Source organism: Gouania willdenowi, chromosome 7, assembly GCF_900634775.1.
Source record: "Gouania willdenowi chromosome 7, fGouWil2.1, whole genome shotgun sequence".
In the NCBI taxonomy this organism is placed as follows: domain Eukaryota; kingdom Metazoa; phylum Chordata; class Actinopteri; order Blenniiformes; family Gobiesocidae; genus Gouania; species Gouania willdenowi.
Window position 1 is genome coordinate 40,212,402 of NC_041050.1, and position 26,030 is coordinate 40,238,431.

At 37.1% G+C, this 26,030-nt stretch overlaps 1 protein-coding gene across 5 annotated transcripts; it reads left to right on the forward strand.

Annotated features, from left to right (window-relative positions):
- The first annotated feature begins 430 nt into the window (after positions 1-430).
- On the forward strand, positions 431-24,923 carry ifrd2 (interferon-related developmental regulator 2). 5 transcript variants are annotated; one of them, XM_028453566.1, is made up of 14 exons: positions 432-729; positions 853-948; positions 5,716-5,769; positions 13,642-13,758; positions 13,879-13,963; positions 15,095-15,219; positions 15,617-15,774; positions 16,716-16,769; positions 18,520-18,698; positions 19,223-19,331; positions 21,388-21,522; positions 22,622-22,750; positions 24,228-24,320; positions 24,795-24,875. In XM_028453566.1, the coding sequence occupies exons 2-14, from the start codon at positions 906-908 to the stop codon at positions 24,873-24,875; spliced, it is 1,362 nt and encodes a 453-aa protein (XP_028309367.1). In that variant the 5' UTR covers positions 432-729; positions 853-905. The 5 variants fall into 5 exon arrangements, with proteins under 5 accessions (XP_028309370.1, XP_028309367.1, XP_028309369.1 ...); XM_028453568.1 differs by lacking the exon at positions 5,716-5,769 and having other exon boundaries at positions 433-729; XM_028453565.1 differs by having other exon boundaries at positions 437-948; positions 24,795-24,923.
- Positions 24,924-26,030: the final 1,107 nt, after the last annotated feature.

Below are 26,030 nucleotides of genomic sequence, written 5' to 3' on the forward strand. Positions count from 1 at the left end.
GAGTGAAAGCAGAGCTAGTGGAGGGAAGGTGTAGGTCCTTGTTGGACTCCTGGAGATTCACTACATGACTGTGGTGGATTTCTGGAGGTCTAATGGGAGGTCATTTACTTTATTTATTTTATTATTTATTTATCTTTGCAAGTTTTAATCCTCTTAAATTCTGGTCCACCTAGAAACCAATAGGTGGCGGTAATGCACTTTTTAGTTTGCCAACTGCCATAAAACCCAAAAAGATTTATTTTATTTTCGAAATTCAGACTTTAATATCGTCTTTTCGACTTTAATCTCGACATTATATTTCAACTTTATTCTCAAAATATCAACTTTAATCTCGACATTTCCACTTCATTCTTCATTTTACCAAAATTATTTCTCCATCAAAATTGCACCTAACCCGCTTCCGTACAAAACAAACTATTGAAGTTGTGTCAATATTTAATCTTCATCTCCATGTCGCAGACGTGTCGCTTTTATTGCCGGCGGCTGTACTGTATCAGTCGGATTATTGGTTGGCACACACAGCAGACCTGGCAACCCGGGCCACCGGCGTGTTTCTGTAGTTACAGAAGAAGATGATGATGATGATGATGATGATGATGATGGTGGACGGGGTGACAACAGCGTGGCTCCAACTTTGTCCCAAACACTTTAGAGAGCCTGTGCCTTCCCTGCCTGGTGTTATATATCGGTTTCCTGGGGACAAACACAGATAATATCGACTGAAGAAAGGTGACTTTTCGGCTCCTGGACCAGCATTTAAAACACACTTCTGTTAGAAAAACAACAACAGTGTTTATAAATCAAACCTTTTGGTTACAACCGAGCTGTGATCTGCATTTACCGCCTTTAAAGCGGCTGTCACCCCGGGGAAGAGGAAGCTAACAGCGGCTAGCTGTGTAGCTAACATGCCGAGGAGTAAAAGAGGGAAACGTGGCTCCGGTAAACCGGGTAAGTTCACCTCTATGGAGGTCCAAAATAAGGAGTGTTTGCAGCCTGTTGCTGATTGTCTGTCTTTAAACGGCTTTACTGTGTCTACATTATGTTTTATATCAGTGTTATTCTTACAACCTGTGCACAGTCAGATTAAATGATATTGATTATTATTGGCTCGTCTATTTACGTTCAGGACCCCGGTGTAGCGGCTCAATTGGTGACCAGTTTACCTGATGGTCCGTAGTTGTTGATGCTAAAAATAAAAACTAGATTATTATATTCTGACTTTGCATTCTTGTTCGTCGGTTTATTATTTATTGGTTCCTAATTGTGTAAATAGAGAAATACATTTCGAGCATTTTATACAAACAAAGAAGCTTTCGTAGTATATATATATATATATATATCATTTTTAGCTAACATACATGATCTGTATTAACATAAATATTGTAAATAAAAATATATAACAAAGTAGATAACTGCAAACGTAACAGATAAAACTCGTCCATATCATAAGATGACCAGCAAATTTGATCATTTTTTGGGGGAGAATCTATTGGTTGTGATCAGTTTTACATTTTATGTGGCGTTTATTAGCACATGTTAGCGTCCCTTTATATAGGATAAAACGTGTTTTAAAAGTATTGTTGGCTTTTATTAAGACTTGTTTAAGTTAAACAAAAGTTTTATGTCTCAATACTTTCTTCTCAACAGATTAAACCATAAAAAGTTTTTTATTTTTTATGTGTATTTCATCGTACATGTATAACCGGAAGTGAGTCATTACTTAAATGGGTCACCAGTTGAAGCACTACACCTGTCCTGTTAAGGGCAACCTCGTGTTATTTTTAGCAGCTGTCATGTAGTTAAAATGAAGAGAAACGTGTTTCATTCTTATCAATGTGTCGATAACAAGTGTTTGGTTTATGACACTTTAAACGTGGCTGTTTGCGAGTTTCCACGTTTTTTCTCCGTATTAGCACAGATCAGTGATAGTCACCACGTGTCTTTTAGGGCGGTACTGTTCACTCACGTTTTGTGCAAAAAAAAAAAGCTGCGTGGGAAGCACACGTGTGTTTGTTCACCCACAGACATATACTATTCTGATCCTAGTCTAGGGCTGCACGATTATGGCCAAAATGATCACAATTATTCATTATAATTGGTATATTTGGATTTTATTTAAATACTATTAAACAATATGTGCACAGTTTACAGTGCAACATGAGGCTTTAAATAATAATAAAAAGAAGAAAATAAATGAACTCAAGAATTTGAAATGTACTAAAGGTTAACTAAATGAGTGCAGAGCCCATATTATTGAGAATGAGTTGTCGTCACGGCCTAGAGCCCCTCCCCCCGATCCTCCCCGCCGCCATGTTGGCATAACAGATTGTTTACATGTGTTTTTAGTAGTAGTAGTCGTAGCGGAGGTACTTGCTATTCCGCACTGTTTGACCATGCCTGGAAGTCACTGCTGCGTTAAGAACTGCTCCAATACCTCCCACGATAGCCATGGAAGACGGAGGAACAACGGGATACAGTTTTTTATGTTAATGAAATGGACACAGCATCTAGGAGAGCAAGTGTCTGACCTGACGAGGAGACGTCGGATTGCTTGGTTGGCTACAATTAGAAGAAAGGACCTTACTTTGGATCTCACACCCCCGTGGATGAGTGTGTGTTCTCTGCATTTTCACTGTGGAACGTTCTCTTAAAATGTCTTTATGTAGTTGTCTCTTAAAGCTAGGAAGTGTAGGTTACCTTATGTGATTGTGGACGCTGTAGTGCCTTTGTCTCTGACACACTAAAACACATGTGAAGAAACTTACTTTTGCCAGTAAACACTGTTTTCACCAGCTGGAGGCTTGTAGATGACCAAGTCCTGACTCAGCCGCAGCAGAAAGTCTCGTAACTTTCCAGTGACTTGTGGCTTTTGAACTCCTGCATTGTGTAGTAACTTACACCAAAAACTAGGTAATTTACGATGTCCATGTATGTGCACGGAGGTAAAAGGTCCAGGTCTCTGTGCCATTCCGCTGGAGGTAGCTTGTACGGGTCGATGTTGTGAATGTCCACTAGCTTCTCCAAATACCTCTTTTTTGTGCTTGGTATCAGTTTGTCCCTGTAAGGTCCCTTTTCTTTCACCTTCTCTTTTTGCATTGCTTTTCTTCTTTTTCCTTGTCGTATTCCTCTACGTAAATGCGCAAAAAGTAAAGCTCTGGCGAATGCGTGAAATTCTGGGGGCGTCTACCACCATCATGGCTGACGGGCTCAGACCCCCCCAAAACAACCCAACTCACCACGTGACTCCTCACTCTCAATAAACAAAGTGTCTGTAGTGTCAGACAAACCTGACTATTGTTCCGGCACTTCCTGTGCGCATGTGCAGTTCCGTCACTGCTGGACCTTTTCTACGTAAGCATAATGTGTCTATGTTAACACCGTGTTAGAATAGCCAACTGGTCTAAGGCGCTAGACTTTAGGACATTTCCTTCTGCTGATGTGGGTTCGAATCCCACTTCTGACATGTACTTTTTTTTCATTTTAACATATTTAACATGGCAAATTCCACCTTTAATAATAAATATACAAAAAAAAGAAATGTTTTATGGTATTTCCTGCGTTAGGATAAAATAAAACTGAAGAAACTATAGCTAGGAGGCTTACTGCGCACAGGAAGTGCCGGAACTATAGTCTGAGGTCCAGGGTCAGACCAATAACAACAGCCTAATATAAATGTAAGTATTGCAGACGATCAGGTTAAAACCAAACCAAAATCCTTATCACGATTAAAATTGGATTCATTGTGCAGCCCTATTCCAGTCAGGGTTCAATCAACAATAAATATTATAATCTATAGATTATTGCCTCATATGTAGGGCTGGGCAATATATCAAGATTAAAGATACATCAAGTTTTCTATTTTGGTGATATAGAAAATTACAATATTGCCTATATCAATGTATTTTATACTTTATTTTTTATTCACATACTGATTTTCAAATTCCTTATTATAATTTGCACATTTGTTGTTGGTTTTTTTTTTTTTTTTTTTTTTCTGTTGTTTTTAGGGATGTAACGATTCACTCAACTCCCGATACGATTCGATTCACGATACTGGGTTCACGATTCGATTCTCTCACGATTTATTTTACAAAATGAGACTGTAGACAAATGATGATTGAAAAATATTCCTTTATTTTAATACTGTACTATTTTCCTTTTATTTTTAATTGTCAAAAGAATCCCTTGATAAACTATTCAAAATAATGCAATTTAACTAAAAATAAATCTTGAATTAAATAAATAAAGGAATAATACAAATGAAGAAGAAGCCTATTAATTTAAATTCTGGTTCTATAATAAACAATGCAAAACTGCATAATAGTTCTTTTTCTTTTTAAAAGTGCAACTGAAAATGTATTTTGTGCCTTAACAATTGGACTTTAAAAAAAAAAAAAAAAACCGTCATTGACCTGTATTTACGTCAGATATTTATTTGGACCAGCAGAGGGCGCTGGTAACCCAGTGGTCGGTTGGCATGCAGTTATTCCACCAGTGAAGAAGAGATGCTATGCTAGCAGACAGAGCTAATAGAATAACGTGACTTTTACAGATATTCATGTAATATTACAGATATTCTTTCGGTGCTGAAGGGGTAAAGAATCATTTATTAACATATTTAAGAGTAGAAGGCGGCCAGAAAGAAAGTATTAGCAGACTCCGCCCGCCGCCTATACTTCTGGATAGCGCCCCCTGCTGGTTTAAAAAAAAGTACTGCGATTCAATTTTCAGAAGATCGATATCAATCGTTATACCTATGAATCGATTTTTAACTGCCTTACGATTAATCATTACATCCCTAGTTGTTTTAGTTTAGTTTTTTCTAATTTATTTATGTCACACAGCCGTACATTTTGCACTATTAACCTATGTTTTTGGTATTTATTTTTATTCTTACTTTCTGCTTTTCTATTGTGCTGCTGCAACATGTGGATTTCTCCTCTGGATCAATAAAGGTCTATTCTATTCTATTCTATTCTAGGAGCTGCTTTCACAAATTCAACGAATGGTATAGAAATGCAGTTGGATGAATTCCTGAGTGTGTTCTAAACCAGACCTTCCCCTAAACAAGCCATGCTGGCAGTCACCCCAGTGGTATCTGTCATTGTGTCCTTGGGCAAGGCACTCCACCCACATTGCCTCGTATGAATGTAGTGAGTGAGTGGTGGTGGTGGGAGGGGCTGATGGTTCACTTTGGCAGCCTCGCTTCCGTCAGTCTGCCCCAGGGCAGCTGTGGCTACAATAGTAGCTTACCACCACTATCTGTAGATTGAAAGAATAATCCCTTAATTCTGTAATGCGACTTTGAGTGTCCACAAAAGCACTATATAAAATTGATGCATTATTATTATTATTATGATTACTACAGAACTCACTCACACGTGCTGTCCCTTAGAGGAGAAAAAGCCAAAAGTGGAATATATTATTCAGCTGTTTGTTAATATGTGTCTGTGTGACATTATGCATCAGCAAATTAACAAATGTATACTTTATTGAGTCAAAAATATGTAAATTTATTCATCATATATCACCATTTTGAGAAAAAATATTGATATGACATGTTTTGGTTTATGTGGCCCAGCCCTACTCATGATTTTTTTTTTTTTACTCCTTTGTCGACATCCATACATCTTATGTCTCTTTTCATTCGTTCTTTTACACGCTCTACCGTTTTCCATTCAATCTATTTTATATCCACTCACTGGTCATCTCCAGGCTCTCTACGACAAGAGGTTCTTCAGCTGCAGTCGAACAAAGCCCACCTTAAAGGTAACCTGGTCTCTGCCCCCCCACCCCTGCATGAAGCTACTGGCACACTTAACCCACTAAAGAATCTCACACTTTCTTGGTTCTGGTTTGTGACCAAGTCATTTTTTAACAAATTTTCAGGACATGTGGTCTAAAAACATTGTAAAATGTTCAGTTGTTCTGTGATTATTCTAGACACGCTGTCATTTATTTTAACTTTGAATACTTTCTAAGATATGGATAATGGAGTGAGGGGGTGTGTCCTTATTGTTCTTCCATGTTCATCTTCTAATACATCTTCAAGGGCGACCGTGGCTCAGGTGGTAGTGGGTCGTCTTCTGATCGAGAGGTTGGGGGTTCGATCCCAGTACCTGACTATGTGTCGAAGTGTCCTTGGGCAAGACACTGAACCCTAAGTTGCTCCCAGTGGTCGACTAGCGCCTTGCATGGCAGTCCTGTCCCACTGGTGTGTGAATGTGAGAGTGATTGGGTGAATGAGCTGATATGTAAAGCGCTTTGAGACTGCTTCAGTGTGGGGATAAAGCGCTATATAAATCTAGTCCATTTACCATTTACCATATGTTTGTAACTCCATCACATATAAAGGTATAGATATATAAATATGGTATAGTAATAAGCTCCTCCTACAGTAATAGATCTGCTATACATCATATCTGGTGGACATGTCAGCTCCTCTAAATAGTCAGTGTGTGTTTGGGTCTGGAACATGTTCAGTAAACTACTTAGCATATGTCTCAGCTCCCTGTAATGTGATCAGCTTAGAGCTATGAACATAGACTGTTCACATCACTAATGATTAGTCACAGATATACATTGGTTCTAGACTCACACACCCTGGAAATATTAACATGTACTTTATTTATTATTTTCATTGGTTCATAACTACATGTGGGAATGTAAGAAATAATCTGATTTGTTTTAATTTATAGTATACATTTTACAGTTTATTAGGATATTAAACTATTTTTATTTATGTGACTTCATTTTTATTTTGGACCCAAACTTTGCATTATGTAATCCTTTACATGAGGTCACAGTAGCTTGGCTCTGTGTCTGATAATCATTTAGTGATTATTAGTTTTTCACTAATAACATAACAAATATAAAAAGCATTGCATCTATTTGAATGCGTATGAAATGAGCAGATTTGAACGTTTAATGGTCTTTTTACTGCAGCTTGATTTTCACTCTAGACTATTTTTGCATGTGAACGTTCTCTAACTTTCCCTGAATCCAGGCTGCGTTGTTGTAAACATCATCTCAAAGGTAACGATACCCTTCACTCCAGTATTATCGCTTGATTCATTTAATAGTCAATTCTTTAAAATGATTGAATATGGTTGTATTTTTAGGGGGTTTGATGCTTCTCATGGTTTTTGTGGTTTTTCTTAGAATGAATGCTTTTTTATTTCTATTATTACTGCACACTGACTGTTTGTCTAAAGGGTCAAATCTGCTCTAAAGCTTGTTTAGTTGGTACATTAATGGAATATTTTGTCCTAATATGACTGAGTATACATTTCTATGAGGGTGTTGCTTGATGACAGGGTTGGGGTCAATTATGTTTACGTTTTCAATTACAATTCAATTATGATTACGATAACCGGCATTTTTTCCAATTGCAAATAAATTACAATTATTAATTTCCCCCTAAACTCAATTACAATTATGTTATCAATTACTAAAGTTCAATTACATTTTTACTAACTTTTATTCCTATAGCGTTGTGATGATTGTATGCATTTTTTTTGTTTAGTGCATTTATTATAATATCTCTAATGTGAAGTTGGAATTTATCAATAACTATAAAACTATTTGTGCTAAACATCAGTTACATTAAAAAATCCATTATATCTGAACAATGACCCTTAACACCTGTATGTAATTGTAATGAATTATCAATTATGCAATTACAAATATTATTGACCCCAACCCTGCTTAATGAGTGTCTGAACTTTTACTGGGCACACAAAACAAAAGCCTGCTGAGAGATGTGACGTGTCCTATCTATCTATATCTATCTATATCTAGTGTTTCAAGGAGCCAGGGGTCTCTAACCAGTCTGCACTAGTCAGATCTAGATCCAGAGTCCTGTGAGTGACTGCCATGTTAGCAGAATGTAGTGAAGGCGAGAGACAAGACACGTCAGTGACCTTACACCAGTAGAGTTCAGTAGCTGAAAGCTTAATCCGTACAAACGATTATTAGGATTATTATTGGCTTTAAAAAGTCAAAGTTATTTTATTTTTTCAACTTGTCTGCACATGCTGTCGAAGGTCAATCTTTTATTATTGCAATGAAATTCATCTGTTTATTTTATTGCATAATTGTGACCATCACCAGCCTTCCTTTTAAAGTTATTTAAGAGGGAAAAACTTAACATAAAACTTAAAAACTGAACAATGTAATTAAGACAAGGCACGGGGGCCAAATGCGGCCCTTTAGAGCATCCAATTTGGCCCGCAGTAGACAGTAAAAATGACAGAGAAAACATGAAATATTGTGTAAATGACCAAATAATCCAGTTGTAGATATCTCAAATTCACCGATTTAATGAAACTCTGCAATATTTTTAGGGGCTTGTAGTTTTTATTTGTTTTGATTTTAAATTGCAAATTGTAGAAAGAACTCTTAATTTTTCCACAAATCTTGTAATTTCTCACAAACAATTGCACAAAAATTGGCTAAAATACCAACAATATTTGAAGTGAAGATTCTGCAGGGACTGATATCAAGAACAAGGGCACAATTGATGTTAAAATTGTCTAAAAGCTACACCCCGCTTGAGATCAAACTGGTCCATTTTTGGCTCATGAATTAAACTTAGTTTGACACCCCTGATTTAAGTAACAGTGTAGCCAATTATTTAGGTTAAAGTCCGTAAAGCTGAAAAGTTTGTAATTGCATACTCAGATTTCATTTCTTTCCAAAGCAAAGTTTGGCTGATTTCCATGTGTCGACTCATCAGCTCAACTGTTTAACGTTTGTTGCAGAGCAGGAAATGTGATATTTGTAGCTTAATGTTAATTGTTTAGCCATCAGTAAATGTCAGAGACTGTAACACTAAGCAATGCTTTGGACAGTAGGTGATGTCACAGCACATGAGTTTAAATCCACCTGAATGTATCGTATCATAGGACATTGGCTCACTGTGCGCATGTTGCTGCTCCACTCTATAGGACGAATCTAGGCATGAACAACTCAAAAATGTTGTTCTAGGATGTTCGAATTACCTGAGCACAAGTGGAAAGTAATGCTTAAATAGATGTCATATTAGGGATGCACCAAATATTTGGCCACCGAATATATTCAGCCGAAAATTGCAAAAAAAAGCAACATTCGGCCTTTGGTTTAGCGAGTTAAAATCAAGGCTAAATAGTAGCGTGTGACGCAATCAAACAACGTGCAGTGAGTTAGAGTCGGAAAAGTGTGTGCGTTGCTGCAGAACCAGCAGCAACAGCAGCTCCTCCTTTCTACACACAAACACATCCAGACTCTCCTTAACGCTCTCTGTCACCGTGTAAAAGTTGGAAACCATTCAATTCCATAACAGAGTCCGTTGTTAGCGCTGTGAGCCATGAATACGTAAACATCACCATCGTTTCCTCCTTACACTACACGGTTCTCACTGCATAGGCTGGTGTAGCATTAGCATGGAGTGCTAACAGCTGATGTGTGTAAACAATGGGTCCGTGGCTCCAAGCAGTGACTCCCAACACGATCAGCAGCAGAAAAAGTAGTGGTTTGTATTTACATATATGGTAATAAAGTATAATATATATTCTATATTAAACAGCAGTGTTTGTTTTAGCTGTTAGATAGTTGGAGAGGGAGGAGCTAACATTCTAGGAGGTGTGTTGAATATGTAATAATAAGGGAGGAAACAGAACTTTTTACACTTTGTTCCTCTGAATGAGGCTAAATGATGTTTATCACTGTAGATAAACATTAGAAAGTCATTTATTCATCATGCCTCACCTTTAATGCACTTTAGTTTTTTATTTGGACTGCATGTTTTGTTTTATTTGAATATAAATGATAAACTTTGTTGTGTTTTTTATGAAAAGCAAAGACTACTGAAATATGTAAAAAATGTCATAATGTTATATATATATATATATACACTGTATTTTTCGGACTATAAGGTGCACTTAAAATCCTTTAATTTTCTCAAAAATCGACAGTGCGCCTTATAATCAGGTGTATATGAAATTAACTACTGTGCTTCAACATACTGAACTGAAAAAGTGAGTGTATTGTTCTGTATTTTATGTGTTAAACCTGAACAATGTTGAGAGTTATTTTTAATGAGTTGAATAAAGTTTGACTTATCTGACTATTTTATTTCGCTTAATGCGTCTTAATAATAATAATAATAATAATAATAATAACAAACTGGTGCGCCTTATAGTCCGAAAAATACGGTATATATATATATGCCAAAATTATGTTTTTCATTTTTGTAATTTTGTTCAATTTATAAAATAAAATGTAACTATGCATTAATGTTTCCTGACAATATTGTCTTTTTTTCCCATATACCAGAGAGACAGTAAATATGATTATAACTTTTTAAATATATAAAATATGCTGTTTTTAAAGGGGTGCCCTGACTTTCGCACACAACTGTATATATATATAAAAAATAATAATAGTGAAAAACTTAACAACCACATCCGATATTTGGTATTTGGCCAAATGTTTATATTTTATTCGTTTTCGGCCATAAATTTTCATTTGGGTGGATTCCTTCACATTACCTGAACTTTAGTGGTTCAAAGTTAGATACTTTTTAATCCTCATAATCCTATTACTGACCCTGAAGTTAATACAACCCCTCGCACACATTTGTCACACTTTTTTTTGTCATAATTCTTAAATCCTTAACCCTGAATATGAGCAAAATATGTATATTGTCATGTCTCCCTACTAGCTTTTACAGAAAAATGTCACAGTTGTGTCCATTGTGAACTGGGAGTCGTATTTGACTGAATAAAGGACTGAATGGCTGCTCTGGCCTTCAGTAATCCCACCAACAGCAGAAAACACTGTGTTAGCAGGAACTGAGCTTAGCTTTACAGGCTATGCATTGCCCCCTGCTGAGTCACTCTCATGAAACCACGTCGTCATTATTAAAGAAGTCATTTAGTGATTCTTTATACACTCAATAAAGATCTACAAAAGGAAAAAGCAGTCACAAAGACTTCTTTTAAAAGGAAATTAAAGAGAATATAACTTATAGTCTTAATATTAATATTAATATTATTTAATGTGTGATGTATTGTAATAAGTTTAATCAGTCTCCATGTGTTTAAACCATCAGTAATAATATATAAGGATACGTGTGTATCCATTGCCTTAGTTTACCACATGGTATAAATGTCCATTTATTGATCAGAGATTAATAATGAGAAAGCTGTGAATATATAGAGAGGGAGGGGCTTCAGGGACAGTCACAGGGCATGCTTAAGTATTTTTACTTCATTTATCAAACAATAACATCAGACAAGCTTCTCTTAGTGCTGGTGATTAGATTGGACAAACTCTCTAAATGATCTGAATAACAAAAAGTTAAACAATATTTGTGTATTTTAAAAGCTTAAATTCTGATGAGGAATGACTGCCAACAATGATTATTTAAACGTCTTATTACTCTAAAGTGCATCACAAACTGTCTAATTTGCTCTAGCTTCATTGGCTGTTAAAGTAAACTGATCACTTCCTGGAACTATTGAGGCTCCATTGCTGTAAAAAAAAATGAACTATTGGAGTGAAAGGAGTTGTAGCAATTCTCTCACTATACGGCTCTGGATAGGACTATTAGAACATAGCGATGACATCATCACTGTAGAGCTAGGACTGATGACATCATCACTGAGTTTGTTGACTCAGTCGGTGGGGGGTGGGGTGTCCAAACAAATCCAACGTTGCACACCCTTGAACCAAGCAGCAGCCATGCTGAATCTGTCATGTCAGTTTGATACATAGATACATAGGAACACACACACACACACACACACAGACGTTCTTTGTTTTATAGATAGAAATGTTGAACATTTTATTTCTTGAAAAAAACAGTTAAATATTTGATGGAGATGAAACCGTTTTGAACAGTTTAGAGCTGAGGTGTTGGATGTGACATCCAGCGGTGCTGCTCCCTCCGTTCATTTTAATTTAATGTTTAGTGCTGAATTCCAAAAAACTATTCACAAGTCTCATAAATTACATAATATTTGTGAGTTACAGTTACTGACTTGTTGTGTCCCTACACCTCAGGGTGCACCCTTCGGTCTTCAGACCAGGGTCTCCTAAAGATCCCTAAAACTAATATTAAAACCCTGGTGTTCCAGGCTGTGGCCCCCAGACTCTGGAATGACCTAAACCAGTCCGTCTGTGATCGTGACTCTTTTAAAAAAGCTTTCGGTTAATGGATTTTTTTTATCCTTTTATGTTGTTGCTCCTGTTATTTTAAATTCACCCCACCCCCCACCCACATACTTTCCTCCCCAATAGGGAAGTCAGTTTAAAACCTGCTTTTTCTCCTCTCCTCTGCTCCTGTTGTTCTCCCACTTGTCATCTAAAGACGGGGCGCCACCCATGGCCACCCACAGTTTCTTTCGTTCTTGTCCTCCCATGTTATATGTGATTGTCTTTCCATGTTTCTTTGGACAGGATGAAACTGAAATGTCTATACAGCACTTTGTGGTTTTTACCTGTGAAAAGTGCAGAAAAATGTACTTATTTATGACTTCAGGCAGAAAGACCGCTGTGTGATAGCCAAAGGAGTGTGTTTTTAGATAAACTTGTTTTATCGGCTATCGGTGGAAAAATATCGCCTATATCGATCATTATGAAAATTGCAATATTATTGCAGAACCGATTATTGGTCGATCGATAGAAATGTGAAGTGCTTCAAGCTGCTGTGAAGTTTAAATTCTAAATTAACTGTCGCTGGCTTTCCTCGTGTGCTGGAGAACCCTCTTTTAAAGTGTCAAACAATTGCTTATTGTCATATAAATGTTACAACAAATTGAACAAAATCAGTAACGGGACTTGTTTTGGTGGGAAAAGTGTTTTGGTCAAAAACCGAAAATGCAGTTTTAAGCTTTGTCTCCCGCTTCTGCAATGTCTTCTTCTCTGGTGGACCAACTGCCTCAAGAACTGCATCTTCTTCTTTGGTTTTAGTGGTGGAGACGATTCATACTGCCACCAACTGTACAGGGGTTGTAATGACATGCTACAACATTAGATCGAGGACAAACAGCGGCAAATGGGAAACACTGGTAGTGAAACTCTGAAACTGACATTTTTGTGTTCCTCTAGTTGCTATTTTTCTAACAGTATTTAAATGTGTCTGTAATAGGACTGTGTCAGTGTACAGTTACTGACAAAGAAAGGCAGCTGACCTACAGTCAAAGTCTCTGAACCAATGGGTTCATGGATTTACTTTTCTTTCTTTTTGTAGCTTTAGTTTTACGATTCTATGAATTCTAATCAATAAAAAATAACTAATGGATATTGATTGTGCACCTATTGATTGTAACAAAGGGAAATATTTGGCATTAGAAGCCATAGCACTGCTCGTAATTGTTGGTGAAAGTTATAAATATCCTCTTTTGGAACATTTATTTTAATTTATTTTTACACCTCACATGCTTTGTCTGTAGTACTCTGATAGCAGTTTACACCATACCTGTCATTGTGATTGGCTCCAATTTTAAACCACCTGCAAACTGACGAGCAGAACACTAACGATAAATAACAACAAGTCAGGAGTGGTTCTTTCATTTAGTCAGGTTTCTAATGTATTCCCCATACATCACCATTCCTCTCTGTTGTTTAACTTAGGGTTGTATTTTCTCATTGTTCCAGGCGTTAAAAACGGGGTCAAAGGAGAGTCGGCGGCCAGCGATGATGAACTCACATCAGACGTCCTCAGCCACTACAGCAGTGCCAGTGATACTGCATCAGTCCTGGAGGAAGGCACAGGTCAGATAAAAGCCCAATGAAGAGCTAATAATCAATAGTACATGTTAAACCAGCAGGTCAGTGGCTCCTCAGGGCCAGACAATAACACACCATCATTAGAACACGTGTGGTTGCTCACAGGAGGAGAACATGTGGATGAACTGACGGCTCAGGAGGAAATGGAAGATAAACTCAAGCAGTGCATTGATAACCTGATGGATAAGAGGTGAGACGTTGTATATATATTTATGTTTATATCTTTGACTTTTAAATTGATAGTTTATTATGAAATATATTGTCTTTAATTCTGTACGTTGAAGTATTTTACCTACTATTTAAATGTGAACCAGGGTATGAAATAAAGAAAATATTATGGGGTAATTTTGGCCCCGTAGTCTAAAAGATGGGGGCATTTTTTAAAATGATTGGGGGCCATGGAAAAAATTATTTTTATAGATTTTAGATGCACAGTAGCTTCTGCCAACGCAAATAAATAATAATAATAAATTAATAGCGCGCCCTAGGGCTAGGCAATATATCGAGATTCAAGATATATCAAGTTTTCTATTTTGGCAATTTGAACAATTACAATATCACACAGATTATTTTCTATTAAAATACTTATTATAAAAATCTCAGTTAGATGGATTTCTGAGTGCGTTCTAACCCAGACCTTCCCCCTAAACAAGACACACTACAGAACTCACTCACACGTGCTGTCCCAAAAGTGGCACATATTGTGCAGCTGTTTCTTAATAAATGTCCCATTGTATATGTTTTACTGCTTTTGTGTATTTTGTTGTCTTATGTATTTTTTAGGGCTGCCAACTTTGGTTGTTTAGTTGACTGATTGGTTGATGCTGTCGTGGTCGACCAAGATTTTCATTGATCGACCAGCAACGGTATCAGTTTCAATAGCGTAAAAAAATAATAAAAAAAAATGCAATGCACTTGTATAGGTGATAAGGATTAAATATCAATATAAAGTATTTAATGTATAAACATTATTTTATGTCCAGCAACAGCTGTGTATAAGTGCGTGCTGCACTGCAAAAATTAAAAAAAGTGTTGTGCTTCAGCTGTCACACTGAAACATAGATTATGTAAATAGATCTACTGTCTCTGGCGCAGCGGAGCGCACACTGCACACATGTGTTTGACGTGCGTTTGTTTCCCTGTGCATTGATGTTTAGCTGTCAGTCCTATGAATTAACTCTAAAGCTTATGTCAGACATGTAAATACAAAACAGATAAACCGTTTACATAAAGTGTTTGTAAAGAATTAGTGTTTCCACAGCTCATCATCACTCACTCAGATTATCTTTGGTGTTTTCTTTCTTTTGCTTGGGTTCTTCAGTGCAAAGACGCGTCTCGCAGGCCTGGAATCTTTGAGACTGGCCTTTTCCTCTAGGGTGCTGTATGACTTCCTCACAGAGAGACGCCTCACTGTTAGTGACTGCCTGGAGAGAAGCCTGAAGAAAGGTAACAACAAGGGTGGACAATTTACTTATCTTTGCTTAATTATGCTCAATTTTTGCCTTCTTCTCAGTGATTACTGGAAACAGGAACCTTTCTCCTTTTCACCTGCAGTTACATGAGAATGGTTTTCATTTTTATGTTGATTGTAGTTTTGAAACAGTAGCCTGACAATAACTCATGGTTTCACTTTGGTCTGTAGAGCAGGAGGAGATGGGAACTAATCACTGGTAAATTATTATTAAATAAATAGTCTTAGCTAGAGTCCTGGTGGCCATCTTGGATTATGTCATCACCAGCGCGTTATTGTGACAAAGTTTAAAGAGGATTTAACTTTTATTCTAAATTAAATCTGTCATGTAAATGTGACCAATGATGGTCTGTTTTCTCGAACTTCCATCAGGCGGGGGGGAGGAGCAAGCGGCTGCAGCGACAGTCTTCGCCCTGCTCTGCATCCAGCTGGGGGGTGGAGACGAAGCAGAAGAAGGCTTCAAGATCCTCCGTCCCATCCTAACCACTATTCTCATGGACAACACTGCCAGCATGGCGGCTCGCCAGAGTGTGAGTCATTTCTTCAGGGGGGGTTTCTGTCATGATGACGGAATCTAAATCAATAAATAATTAAGAAAATAGAACAAGAAATATTATAAAACCCCGTCAGAATGAACAAGGATTCATAGTCTGAAAACAGATTAGTTTGGATTAAGAAATGCTCAGATCCACTTCTATTGCTTTCCATACGACAGGTGAGTCAGATCACATACGGAATGTAAAGATTAACTTTCATCTTCGGATTAAGATGTGTTTTTTTTTTTTTTCTGGTTTGTATATTTTTTGAGAAATGTAATTTCTTCACTTTAACATTATGATCAGAATCCGAAATTATTTATCCCAGATTAAAGTTACTCTGTTACAGGCTTGAGAAATATTACCGATGAAAGAATAACTCCAAAAGAAAGAAAGAAAGCGTACATAATTAAGTAAAAGACTGTTAATTAAATAAGGATTAAATACAAGTGCACATATTATAGGAGAAAAAATAGAATATTAAAATAATACAAATAAAATATAGCTACCGTGGGACAAAAAAGTATTTATTCAGCCGCTATGATGTAAATTACATCATTTACATGTAAATTACAGGCCTCATCTTTATAAGGGGGAGAACTTACACAATTGGTGGCTGACTGAATACTTTTTCCCCACTGTATGTACAAGAATTAAGAAGTTGTCGGGTATAAAGCCTCTCAGGGCTGCAGTAGTTTTTTATTTCTTTGTCGTTTTAACGCTGACATTTTACTGATGAGCCAAAAACAAGTAACACCATCATTCTTTAACGATGTCTTGAGTAATTAGGCATTAACAAAGGTGTTATTGGTGACATCAGCAGCCCTAGAGCTTATTACAGTAATGAAGTTAAATTCACACAGTGTTAGGATATTGATTGATCTACATTTGTTTTGCAATGGTTGAAATGAGATGATTTTCTCTGTTTCTCTCAGTGTGCACGAGCTCTGGGGATGTGTTGTTACGTCTCCGCTGCTGATGATGGAGAGGTGAGTAGTTTGAGTTGGTGAAATATTCTTCAATTAAAGTTTCTACATCACTCCCTTCATCCCTCGCCCTGACACATGGGGCAGGGCAGCACACCACTGAGGGGGGAGGGGTTAAAGACCCAGAGAGGCCTGCACACACTGGCCCTCAGTTATCAACTCTTGGTACATTCAGAGTTGAACGTACGACCTGTGTTTGACCAAATTCATGAAATCTTGAGTATTTATCAATGTTGACGTGATCGTACGCTATGATCAGATCCTACGTCAGGTCTGAACTCGTGTAGATAATCTGAGAGGATTAGTGGAGCAGCAGAAAAACTGAGACTGAAAATAAAATATCAAACAAGCCTCAGCTGTCAAATAAAAAACATGAGCAGACACATTCATAACAGATAAGAAACAAACTAAACAAAATAAAATGAATTTTTAGAAAAGCCCACGTTACTGATCCCACTTTACTGTTTTTCCTCACGGAATACTGTATAACCCCGCTGGTGAAGTCTTCTACTGTCCGAACAGGAGCGCAGAGGTTCATCCAGTACATACGCACACACACACAGAGGACACAGCGCTGCTATCCTCTATGTTGGAAAATGAGGTCCTATTTCCTCCGTACATCACATCATTGGGGGCTGTACGGAGGAAACAGGACCTCATTCATGCTTTTAAATGTAAATAGTTCCTTAAACTTTCACAAATGTGCTGCAGTAAGCAATAATGTGATGAATTACTGGTGAAATTGGGTGACGGTATAACATACACAGACAAGGGACAATATTTAGTCATTTGTAAGACTTTTTTTATTTAATGTGATATTTATTGCCTAAAGCGTGCAGAACGAGGCTGATATAACATCATTTATCCGTGTGTGTTTCCAGGATTTCTGTTGTGTAGTTCTCAGTGCACACAGGGGGGCAGACGTCTCCTGCTCAGTAGCTGATCCTCTTCCACAGAATGTTTAAATGAGATCCTTTAAGCGCATGTAAAGCAGAAATAAATGTGTGTTATGAGTTTCAAACGACAGAAACATGTCGTTGACCACTGAGCCAAATTTAAAAGATGAAAAAAATGAAGTATATAAAATTAAGTCTCAAAATCATGGAAAAACAAGCACTTCTCTCTGCTTTGAGACGCTGGGGGCGTGTGTCAGTTAGAGGCGCTAGAACCACGCCCACACGCAGATAAGGCACTGCCTCCGTGTATTAATTTTATGGGAGTGTACTGTCTATGAGAGAGAACACTGTGAAAGCAGCTCCAGTGTCGATGGTGCTTCCACAAGTGCTTGGATCAGGTTAAACGAGGTGTCAGGGGAAAGGTCGGCTCCGCCCGACTCCAGCACTCGTTTCATTGAAAATTTGGCACCAGCAGACGTGTTTTAACATTTATTACCTATTTAATGTGTTTAGAAGAAAACAAGAAGGCATAACATGGTAATGACGATTGAATTCAGCCTCCACATTTATCAACACCTGATCATTTGTACGCTGTGATTGGTCAGATACCAGTGATTGATAAATCACACGTTGTGAACTCAGATTTACACACGTTTTTACCTGAGGTTAATAAATGAGGACCATTGACTCCAGTGGTTGGTTTTATTCTCTCATGAGCCTAACATGGATGTGTGAAATCAGACCTCCTCAAACGCCCTGTTAGATATCACACCACATAGTTTCCTTCTGAGGTCCTACTTTTACTTCTTTCTTCCTGATGCAGTTTTAATCAGTTTAACCTGTTTTTGTTATTCCAGGACTTGATAAAGTCACTCGCTCATCTGGAGGGCATTTTCATGACTTCCTACCCAAGCAGAGAGGGAACTCTGCCCACACCTAAACCTGGCTGCTCAGGACTCCACAGTGCAGCGCTGCAGGCGTGGGCTCTACTGGTCACCCTGTGTCCTGCCTCTAGACTCACCGTGCTGCTCCACCTGTGAGTCAAGTTCAATTTTTGATTGATCATTTTTCATTGATCTGGTGGGTAATGGGAAGAGAATATGCACAACACTTCCTGTTTAAACTTATAAAATAAACATTATTTCACATTCTGTCTCACACAGTCAGAGGTGAAAGTAACACATTACAAATACTCATGTTACTGTATTGGAGTTGCTTTCATGGGTACTTGTACTTTTTTGAGTATATTTTTAAATCAGTAATTTTACTTGTACTTAAGTTTGTTTTAAAAGAAGTAAAACAATTTGTTACATTTCTACACCCAACCATTACTGACTAAATAATTATTTTTTGTTTTAAAATGATTAAGCGACCTATCACATCATTGCCAACCAATCAGATTAAACGTAATGCAATGTTAAAGAAACTACTGTAATTCAACTAAGGGCTGCTGTCAGTGATTCTCAGTTATCTTATATGCATGTAATATTATGTTGAAGTGTGATTACTAATAAATGATACTTTTTTCTTTTCTTTCTATGATATTTTCTATGACTGCAGACACCTCTCTAAACTACAGGCGTGTCTTCAAAGCAGTGACGTCAACTACAGAATTGCAGTGGGAGAAACCATCGCCCTACTGGTGGAGTTGGGACGTGACATAGACGAGGTCAACACACACGATGACTCAAATCTACAAATAATGAGTGAAAACAAATATAAAAGTGTAGGCAATAACAAAACATTGTTTACAATCTGTGGCAAAAAGCTTAAGAAAACCAGAGTAAATTCAGTGCACGTATGAAATTAACCAACAGGGAAAATAAACATCATTTTTCTTAATGCAAGTAACATATTTCATAAATAAATCAAAACTAAATTAAAATAATTACTGATATTATTTCTCCTTGAATTCGCCTCCAAATCCTCACATTTAGTTTCCAAAGTGTCAGCGGTGCAGCTGCATGATGTCATCCGTACACGTAGACAGGCTTTCCTCCTTTCACCGTAACGCTCAGCGACGACAACACTGATGTAATAGTCTCCTTGTTTTCCCTTATCTTGGTTCTGGCTGCATTAACTCATTCAGTACCAGCCATTCTGAGATTTTCTACCCCCTCAGTACCAGCCATTTTTGAGCATTTTGACTGATTTTTCAGAATATTTTCTACTATGACTATATATCTGAAATCTGACACCAGATTCTGAAAGATTGATGTCTCTACTTTCATCAAAAAAAAATTGTTTCTGGCTTGTTTTGTTCTTTTGTAATCAGCTGTTGAATAGAGCAAGTTTTACACAAATCTTCAGTTTCAGAGCAAAAAGCTGAGAAGAAAAAAAAAAAAAAAACCCTGTCAGTGACTTGAAAGCTTTTTTTTGCTTTAGTGACAACTCTTAACATCTGAACATTGTTTCCTTATATAAAACTAAAAAAAACAAACACAGACCAGGCTTTTGATGATAAAATTATTATTATTTATCTATCTGGGTCAGAGTTGAACAGATTTCTTACTGTATTTTGGCGTTCCTCCAACTTTCTCTGACGTCAGTCTGCACACGCGTAACTTCCTCCTCCTCCCAGACATAGAGTGTCACTGCGTACCCCATTTTTTATGGTTTTATTTCACCATCACCACATTATCCATGAGTTCCACACATGCTCTGGTCCAGTGTGCGCTGCTGGGAACGTCAACTCTGTACGTAGCGCCATTTTCTGTCTTGTAAACGCCTTTCTTTCTCCCTCTGAGCTCTGCTGAGCATGGATGATCTCTCATCCAAAGGTGCTGCTACCTCCTACATGTCACCTATTATTTTGCTATCTGGCTCACAGGCTGGGGGTATTTTGTACCCACCTCCATACCCCCCCCCCCTCCTCCCCCTGACATGTAGGGATGACCCATTTAGTTAGTTGATGGTTTTATCTCACATTGCAACATTATCAATAATCCACTCAGGTCCACACATGTTCTATGTTAGTATGTGGAGCTGTGAGCTGCTGGATATGTCACAATATCACTCTGTAGCGCCATAATCTCACACGTTCCTGCTTCTTCCTCCTTTGCTGGGTAGCATCAGTGGCTAATCTCTCATCTAAAGGTGCACTGCTGCCATCTTCAGGTCACAATTGGTCACTACAACACCCCACAGTTTAGATATTGATGAGAGACCTCCACCAGGGTGTTTTCTAGTAATCCCCGTGAAAAAATGCAAATGACGAGTTATCTCGTCAATGGCACTGAGTGAGTTAATATCGACCATTCCCATCTTGCTTTCCAAAACACTCCAGACCTCTTTTTTGAGTGTCTATCAAGTCTTACCGCAGAGATGACAGAAGCTCACGTTTGACGGCCTCGGGTCGATCAAGGAAATTTATTTTTTAGGTCAACTATTAAAAGTTTGATTATTGTTCCGCTCCACTTCACATGACAACGTAATGAATTATTTTTGCACTTGGTTTTACGTTACATTTAGTTCTCAGTCCATATGTAATGCAGTCTAATTATTAAATGATCTTTTAATTTCTGATACTTTTTAAAGCTTCTTCTTTGTGTGTAAACATTTTAAGTGTTAATGATCTTTGTTGTCAATGAAGGAACGTTTTTAAGAAGATTGGTATGAAATTGGAAATGTTTGTCACGCCCACCTCTCAACCATGATGTGTACAGTGTAAAGGAGTGATTTTATGGACGTGTCATGTGTTCATGTTGTGTGTGTTGTGTACGCAGGAGTTCGAGGTGGATGATGGTGAAGCGTTGTGTGAGTGTCTGAAGAGTTTAGCCACAGACGGAAACAAACACAGAGCAAAGAACGAGCGGAGGAAACAGCGTTCCATCTTCAGGGAGGTGCTGCATTACATAGAGGTACGTGAACTCCTACTGATGTGCCGTAGGAAGTATGTGTTGCTATAGAAACGTGGGAGCTTTAATTCCTTTTTATTTAAAAATAAAAGATAAATCCTCTTTAAACTGACCTTGTAAACCTTCAATTCCCAAACGCAATTTAATTCTGAATTAAACAAACACGCAGATGGCGCCCCTTTGAACCAAGCAGCGGCCATGTTGAATTCTGATTCTCAGAGATATTTGAGGAACACACACACACACACACACACACACACAGATCCCTGGCGTTTATAGCTTTTATTATGCATAGATAACAGAAGAAGAAATATTTGAATTGACTTTCAACCTCATTCAGATTCTGGATGATTTTAAGCCGGTTTCTAAAATTCTGGTTTTGGCTTTTCTTCATTTTTCCTTTGGGGACCAAACTTGTGCTCTCTGCTAATTCAGTTTATTTCATTCTCAATATCTCATTCAGTTTAAAGTCTAATTGTATGAACAGGACTTCTCTTTTAATATCATGTTCATATTTCCATGATTAGTTTTATTGCATGATTCATAATTGTTCCCATTATAATACCACATATAACATAAATAACTCAAAGCCTTTACCTTCAAAATACAAAATGCAATGAAAATTTTATGACAAAAAAGGCAATAAAAATATAATGTAAACCTTTAAATTTATAGTTAGGTCTGAAGTTGTTGAGAAGATCTGATGTGGGAAAAATATTTATATATGACGTTTTGAAGACACTTTTATGATTGTACCATTTTGGTGCCTAAGTTCAATAGATGCTCATAGCTCTAAAAGAAATGCCTCAAAATCAATGTTCCTATTAATTATTGACCTACTCAAGGCTGTAATAATTTCATATTAAAACACTAAATGTAATTTTTTTTCAACAAAAAAAAGGTGAAAAGTTGAATATTTGATGTGTTTTTATGAAAACACATTATCATTAAAAAAAAGGTAAAAAAAAAGGTAAAAAAAAAAAAATGTAAAAAACTACAGAAGGGGCTGTTTTGTTTCTCAAAGGTGCCCAGAGGGTTAATAATGACTAAATATGTTATTGTGTATGTGACTAAAGAATCTGATCATGTTTTCCTTCTAAAGAATGAAGACTTTACGGAGGAGAAGATCCGCTTTGGAGTGGAGGGCATCTACATCGATAGCTGGATGAGGAGGAGGAGTTATGACGCTTTTAAGGAGGTCCTGGAGTCTGGAGTCAGACACCATCTACAGGTGATAATTCTAACTAAAACAATGTGTTGCCACCAGGTGTATATTTACATGTCTACTAATAACGACTATCACCCTGACGGGGTATGAGTTCAACCTGAAAGTCAATGACTTCCAAATACCCCAAGTGTGTGTTTCTGTTATTTTGGAGTCATTTTGTGTAGCAGAACGTTCATTTTAAGATTACGGCCACTTTCTGTAATCAGTTTGTTTGGGTTAAAAAAAAAAAGATAAATACTAAAAATGTTTTTTGAGTGAAGAAGTGATCAGTCCTCTCTCCCCCATGTCACCCAGCTACACACACACACATACACACTCTACTTGCCTCATATGTGATCAAAAACACTGCAAAAGTGGATTTTTCATATTATTTCCATTTAAAGCTGATATCTGGAGGATGAAAAGAGAACATCTGGATGTCCCGCCCTAAACAGCTCCACTTCCTCCCTCTGCCAATCTACCAGAAGCCACGCCTCTACTTTTTGCACGTAACATAACAATGTTTAACACACCGACATGTGTAGTATTGTTTTTTACTAATTAAACATTTGTGGTAATTAGGAATCCTTTTAAAAGCAACAAGCTCCTCCCCCTTTGAAAAGCAGCTCTGAGATAAATTCTGTTGAAGATGTTTCTGTTAACTTTGTACCTGGACTTTTCTTTAGCTTTAGTAGAAGTTTTGAGGTTTTAGACCACTCCTCCATGATGCATGTTAGCTGTTGTGATGCTCCGCCTTGTTTCCGTGCACAGTTTACGCACACGCATTTACTTTGATTGACAGTCTCTGCTACAGGAAGTTGAAGCCTATTGGCTATTTGTATAGAGGTATATAGGACGAAGGAGGGGCTTATATACATTAATGTATATGAATGATCAAAGTAAAAGAATCAAACATAAACAGAGATTTCAGCTTTAACCTAGCAATAGCTTAGCATTAGTACAATATTAGCATTAACCTAGCACTAAATTAGCGTTTGCCTAGCATTAGCACTAACCTTTAGCCTAGCCAATGAACGTCTGTGAAATAATGCAGAAGATATGTTGAAAACTGTTTCTGAAACATTCTAAATAAAGCTATAAAAAACATGTTGAAATAGTTTGAAAGTGTTTAACAGTTGAAAGGTTATAAATAACTGAAAAAATAGCAATAGTTTAAAAAGTTGAAGTTATTTTTAAAAAAAAGCAGATTAATAACTACAATAAAGTATATGGATAACAATAGTTGAATAATAAAAATGTAAACTGCATTAGTCTATGTTGGGAAGGCTCCAGCGTATCATTAGCATGTAGCTGCTCGCTAATGTTCACTTGTGTTTGCTACTAAGCGCTAACGAAAAGCTTACTTTTAATGAAGAAGAATGTGTTGTTTACATGTTGACACATATATACATATATGTATATGTACATATATACACATATGTATATATATATATATACAGGCTAAAGTCAAATCAATGAATGTTTTGTTTTTGTGGGACAGTTTAATCCTCTGCTCAGAGACATCTTTGGCCTCGGAGCGCCGCTCATCGTAGACGCTACCATCAAAGCCAACAAGATCTCACGCTTTGAGAAGGTAAACATGCACCTCTCACTATTTATACAATCACACAGAACATGTTTAATATTATTCATAGTTAAACACTCATTTTTCCGTATTTCTGAGATATATTTTCTAAAGCTAATTTTCTATTAAAACACTGGTTTTAGGAGTCGCTTTAGCATGAAAAGCTCAGTTAGATGATGAGTGAATCCTAACCCAGACCTTCATCTGAACAAACCACACTCACTCACACGTGCTGTCCTTTACAAGTGAAAAAGCCTAAAGTGCCACATATTGATCAGCTGTTTGAGTGGCATTATGCTTCAGCATATTCACCCAGAATTGTCTTTCTGATTTGAATTAAAAATATTAAGATCTATATTGTATAATGACATTTGAGATAAATATGGAGATATGAGTTTTAGTTGATGTCATCCAGCGCGACCGCTCAATGTTTTCAATGAATAACTGAAGAGTTAAATTTCATTTTTTGTTTTTTCTCTTTAGCATCTTTTCAACTCTGCTGCTTTCAAAGCACGAACTAAACAAAGGAACCGAGTCCGTGACAAACGTGCTGATGTCATGTGAGAGAAGCAGGAGGAAGGAGTGACTCAGCTCTGAGATGATGATATAAAACCTTCAACACCTCATGTGTCTCACACAACATGACTGGACCTTTTTAGCTGTGAGACGCAGGTGGAATGTTGTTACTTTAAGGTCCTAACCTGGTCCTGGAGGGCTGCAGTCCTGCAGGTTCAGCACATTTCCCTGTTTTTATCGTGTCTTTGTGCTACTTTGTTAAAAAAAAGAACTGAGTATGGAGCATCAGTTTGCTTTGTGCTGACTGGAAACATCTCCACCAACTACAGGACTGAGGCTCTCCAGGACCTCATCTGGTCTTGGAAAAAAAAACATGCAAACACTAGTTTATTGGCTTAATATCTCAAATCAATATTCAGAACAGCAGCCTTTGCTCTCAGTTCTCTTTATTTTGATGCTGTTTTTATTTTCTCATGTTTAAACTAAACCTGATGCAGCTCATTGCAGGAAACAACTACTGGACTAAAAACTCAACATCAGCTGCTGAACCACAGAAAGACTTGATGTAAAGCAATGAAACCTTAGAGTGGTGTTTGTGTGAGTGGTTTTATTGGAAATTAATTTAATAATGAATTGAACAGCTAATCATGTTATGAAGATGCTAATTAAACACAAGGAATCACAGATTTGATGTTTGCATTTGTTCTCATTTTTTCTTAAAGGAAGATGGAACGTGAACTACTGTACACCTGAAATAAGAGCATCTCTGTTTTCTTAAGGTCAAAGTTTGTTAATAATCAGGTGATCGCACTGATCAATTAATATCAATCACTCAGTGAAGGTTAAACATCCTTGTCAATAAGGAATGTTTGAATGTTTAAAGCCAAAATAAATTCCTCAGTATTTACATTTTTGTTGCTCATGGAGGAAATATGATCAAATAAAAAGATCTTGTTCTTAATTATAACACATGCAGCATATAGAAAATATTCCACCTAAACTAATGTTGAGTGACACATGCCACTCAAACACAACGGTTACCCAGTTAATTAAAATTCTTCATTAGGTCCTTTTATTCTTGCCTTAATTCCTTCTGTAAAACAACCATGTTTTCAAAAAAATGTGTCTTCATTGACATAACTATACTATCACATTGAGTTGATATGAAAATCTGAGACCTATTGCAGTCTGTGTAAGGCAAGA